We start from the raw sequence: 3,164 nt of genomic DNA, 5'->3' as shown, positions 1-3,164 counted from the left end.
CTTCCCTTAAATATCCGAACAGGCCCATTCCCTGAGGTCATCCAAAGGTCACCTATCAGAGACGCCTTCCCTAACCATCCTCCTCACCACTCTCTACCCCTTCCCCTGTTTTATTTTTCTTCTTAGCACTTAGGACCACCAAATAATAGTTGATTTCTTTACTGTCTGTGTCTTTCAATTAGAATATTAGTTCCATGAGAGCGGAGTCTTTGTTTTGTTTACTACCATATTTCCTAGGCTCTAAAACAGGGCCTGGCACTTAGCAGCTGTTCAATAAACATCAGTTAAATGAATATTAAATATCCTATCCTTCTTATCAGAACGATAGGAAGGTCCCAGAGATGTAGGTGACCTAGGCTTAAATTTTATCTTTTCATGAACATTATTTTTCCTTTACTCTCAATTATACCTCAAATTTCAACCTCCCCATAAAACCTTCCTTGACCACTTTGGCAAGAATGACCATCTCTTTCTTCTGGCCCCAGTGGCACAAATCCTCTGCATGCTTTGGCTCTAAATTTTGCAATGCCTTGCAACACACATCTACCCTGTGGTATCTCTACTTCCATTCCTCTGGAACTTACCAAAAAAATTTATATATATATATATATATATATATATATATATATATATATATATGTACCCACACACGTGCACTTTTTTCTTTTTTTTTAACTTTTCACCCATTTTGGCTCCCCACCTAGATTGCAGACACCAACTACCTTAAGGTCAGGGAACTTGACATATTTTTTAGACATAACTTAGAAATCATCCTGTACCAACACTGTATTTTACAACCAAGGAAACAGAGGTCCCCAAAGAAGGGATTTTCCCAGAACCATACAGGGGGTTGAAGGTAGGGGGCTAAATCAAGGATGATTTGAATACCTGTGTCACATGGTATATTGGAACTACAACAATGAGAATGCATAAAGTGAAAAATAAATAAAGATCCACAAGTACACAGAGTGAAAAAAGGATTCTCTGTGGGATAATTCTAAGTTGCCCATCTGTACCCGAAGGACCTAATCCACTGCTTCCTCTGCATACTCCAAAGTCCCTATACACTGCTCCATTTCCAAATACTACTATCCTTGGCCAATTTGAAGGCAACCAGCAAATAATGGGCCCCAGGAGGAAAGGTGGGGAAGGCAGTGGGAGTCTCACTATTAACCATGATTGACAGAAACGATAAATGAATACAGACAGACACAGATATATGCACACACCAAGCAGAACATGCTCACCAGCACCCACATCCTATCTTCTCTCTTCATCATCCAGTGTTAACCCACCTCACCTTAAGTCTCCCCATATTCCTCTATATTTTCTCCATGGCCCGAGCTTTTACTTCTCACAAGCCCTCTGCCTGAGGGAGTTCAAATGGAGAACAAAAGGAGGCAAACGAAACAAAAGAATTCAAAAATAAACACCAAGAGGGTCACTTTACCTAAGTCAACACAAGTAATAGAGTGGCCTCTGCAAGGGAGACCAAGAAGCACACAGCAAACATGCCAGGCTTAAATACAGCTCCGTCTCTAACACAGGAAGTCAGACAGAGCCTTGAAAAGCAGAGAGAGAAGAGCACAGGAAGTCTTTTAGCATTGCAGAGATTTCCAAGAGTGCTGTAATGGAGAGAGCACAGGAATAGGAATTAGAAGACTAGGCTTCTAGCTCTAGTTTTACTACCAGCTAAGTGAGTGGCCCTAGGCAAGTCACTAGTCTGCTCTGGATTTTTGATTCCCCATCTATACAATGAGGTAGTTAAAACATTTTGGGACTTGAATAAAAAAAGATGAAAACTGTTGACTTTCTCCCACCAAAGAGTACTATTTTGCATAAGAATCTTCCAAGTCTATCCAGGTTAAGAACTCCAGTCAAAGATGATGTCTCTGGTCCCTTCTATCTCTAACATTCTGTGATTCTAAGAGAATTAGGCAGAAGTCTAAACGATTGCTGGTAGGTAAGCCTCACCCTTTCATAGTAAGTATGTTCTGAACAGAGACCAAATCCTAAAACCTGGGAAGGTTTCACGATCTTCCTCCAATTACGAAGTCAACTGACATCGTCACTACATTTGCCAGTCCCTATCCAAATCAACCAGCTTCTCCTTGAGTCCACAACTCAGAATCCAGTCTTCTAACAACCCTATAAATTTTCTTTTATACCCCAGGACATTAAAGAACTAGTCGGTGTCCCAGCTATGTAAAATGCAACTGGCAAAGTACAGGAGGGGCAGGTCCTGTGTCGCCAGACTCAGTAGCTCCACAAAGTTAATGAGCTCGAGCACCACGGCGTCCCCTAACACTACCCAACTCCTCGTACTTCTCACACTCCTTGTGGAACTGATTTAACCCACAATCTAAGCCACATCCCCTTTGGGCTCTCGAGGAGGTTTCTCGCTTTTCACTCCTCTCCTTTCTATGTCGCTCCCCTTCTCCATCCCAGTTGTGTGTCGAGGGCTGACAAAAAGGTACTCCCTCTTTTGGGAAGGTTTCCCACCGCTCTCTCCCCGTCCTTGACTGGGTCCCCGGCTCTCTGGACAACAGACCCAGGATCTCTCGGCTTCCACCTCACCCCAAGGAACTAAGGAAGGGTTTGAAGAAATGGAATCCATCTCAAGCACGTTCAATTTCCTCCCAACACCTATTCATGCGACGTGGCCCCCCGTCCCCTCAGGGATCAGGACCCTCCAGGGCACACCAGGCTCCACCTGCACCCTTCGTCTCCAAGCCGGGGCTCGCCCCACCTTCCAAGCAGGCCCCGACCGGCCCCCTCCCACCTCCAAGCCGGGACCCCGGGCAGCCCTCCCCGCTCCAAGCCCGGGAGCCCCGAGCCGCCCCGCGGCCCCCGCGCCGCACCCCCGCGGTAACTGGGCACCCGCCCCGCACGGTCACCTGCATCCCGCCGCCGTCGACCGCCGCCTCCTCGGTGCGCGGCCGCTTGCTCAGGCCGGGTTCGGCTCCGTCTCCTCCCCCTCCGGGCACCGGCAGCTCCAGCTCCGACTCCCGCTTCATCCCCCGGGCAGCGGCGCCGGGCCCGAGCTGAGGCGGCTGCTGCGGCTGGGCGCCTTCCGCCATCCGCCCGCGCCCCCCTCGCCTCCAGGAGCCCGGCGTAACCAAGTCAGTGTGAATCGGGTTTGCTCTGGAAGCTTGAGGCCAGGG

At 48.0% G+C, this 3,164-nt stretch overlaps 1 protein-coding gene across 2 annotated transcripts in view; it reads right to left on the bottom strand.

Moving 5' to 3' along the window:
* Nucleotides 1–3,080, bottom strand: part of RBFOX2 (RNA binding fox-1 homolog 2) — a 267,858-nt gene extending 264,778 nt beyond the window's left edge. For both annotated transcript variants that reach the window (XM_007456247.1, XM_007456248.1), the window contains exon 1: nt 2,898–3,080. In XM_007456247.1, the coding sequence (XP_007456309.1) occupies nt 2,898–3,080 (183 nt within the window). The remainder of the gene's footprint in view (nt 1–2,897) is intronic.
* Between the last annotated feature and the right edge of the window lie 84 nt (nt 3,081–3,164).

This window comes from Lipotes vexillifer, unplaced genomic scaffold, assembly GCF_000442215.2.
Source record: "Lipotes vexillifer unplaced genomic scaffold, Lipotes_vexillifer_v1.1 scaffold728, whole genome shotgun sequence".
Lineage (NCBI taxonomy): Eukaryota > Metazoa > Chordata > Mammalia > Artiodactyla > Lipotidae > Lipotes > Lipotes vexillifer.
This window is presented reverse-complemented; position numbering and strand designations above follow the sequence as displayed.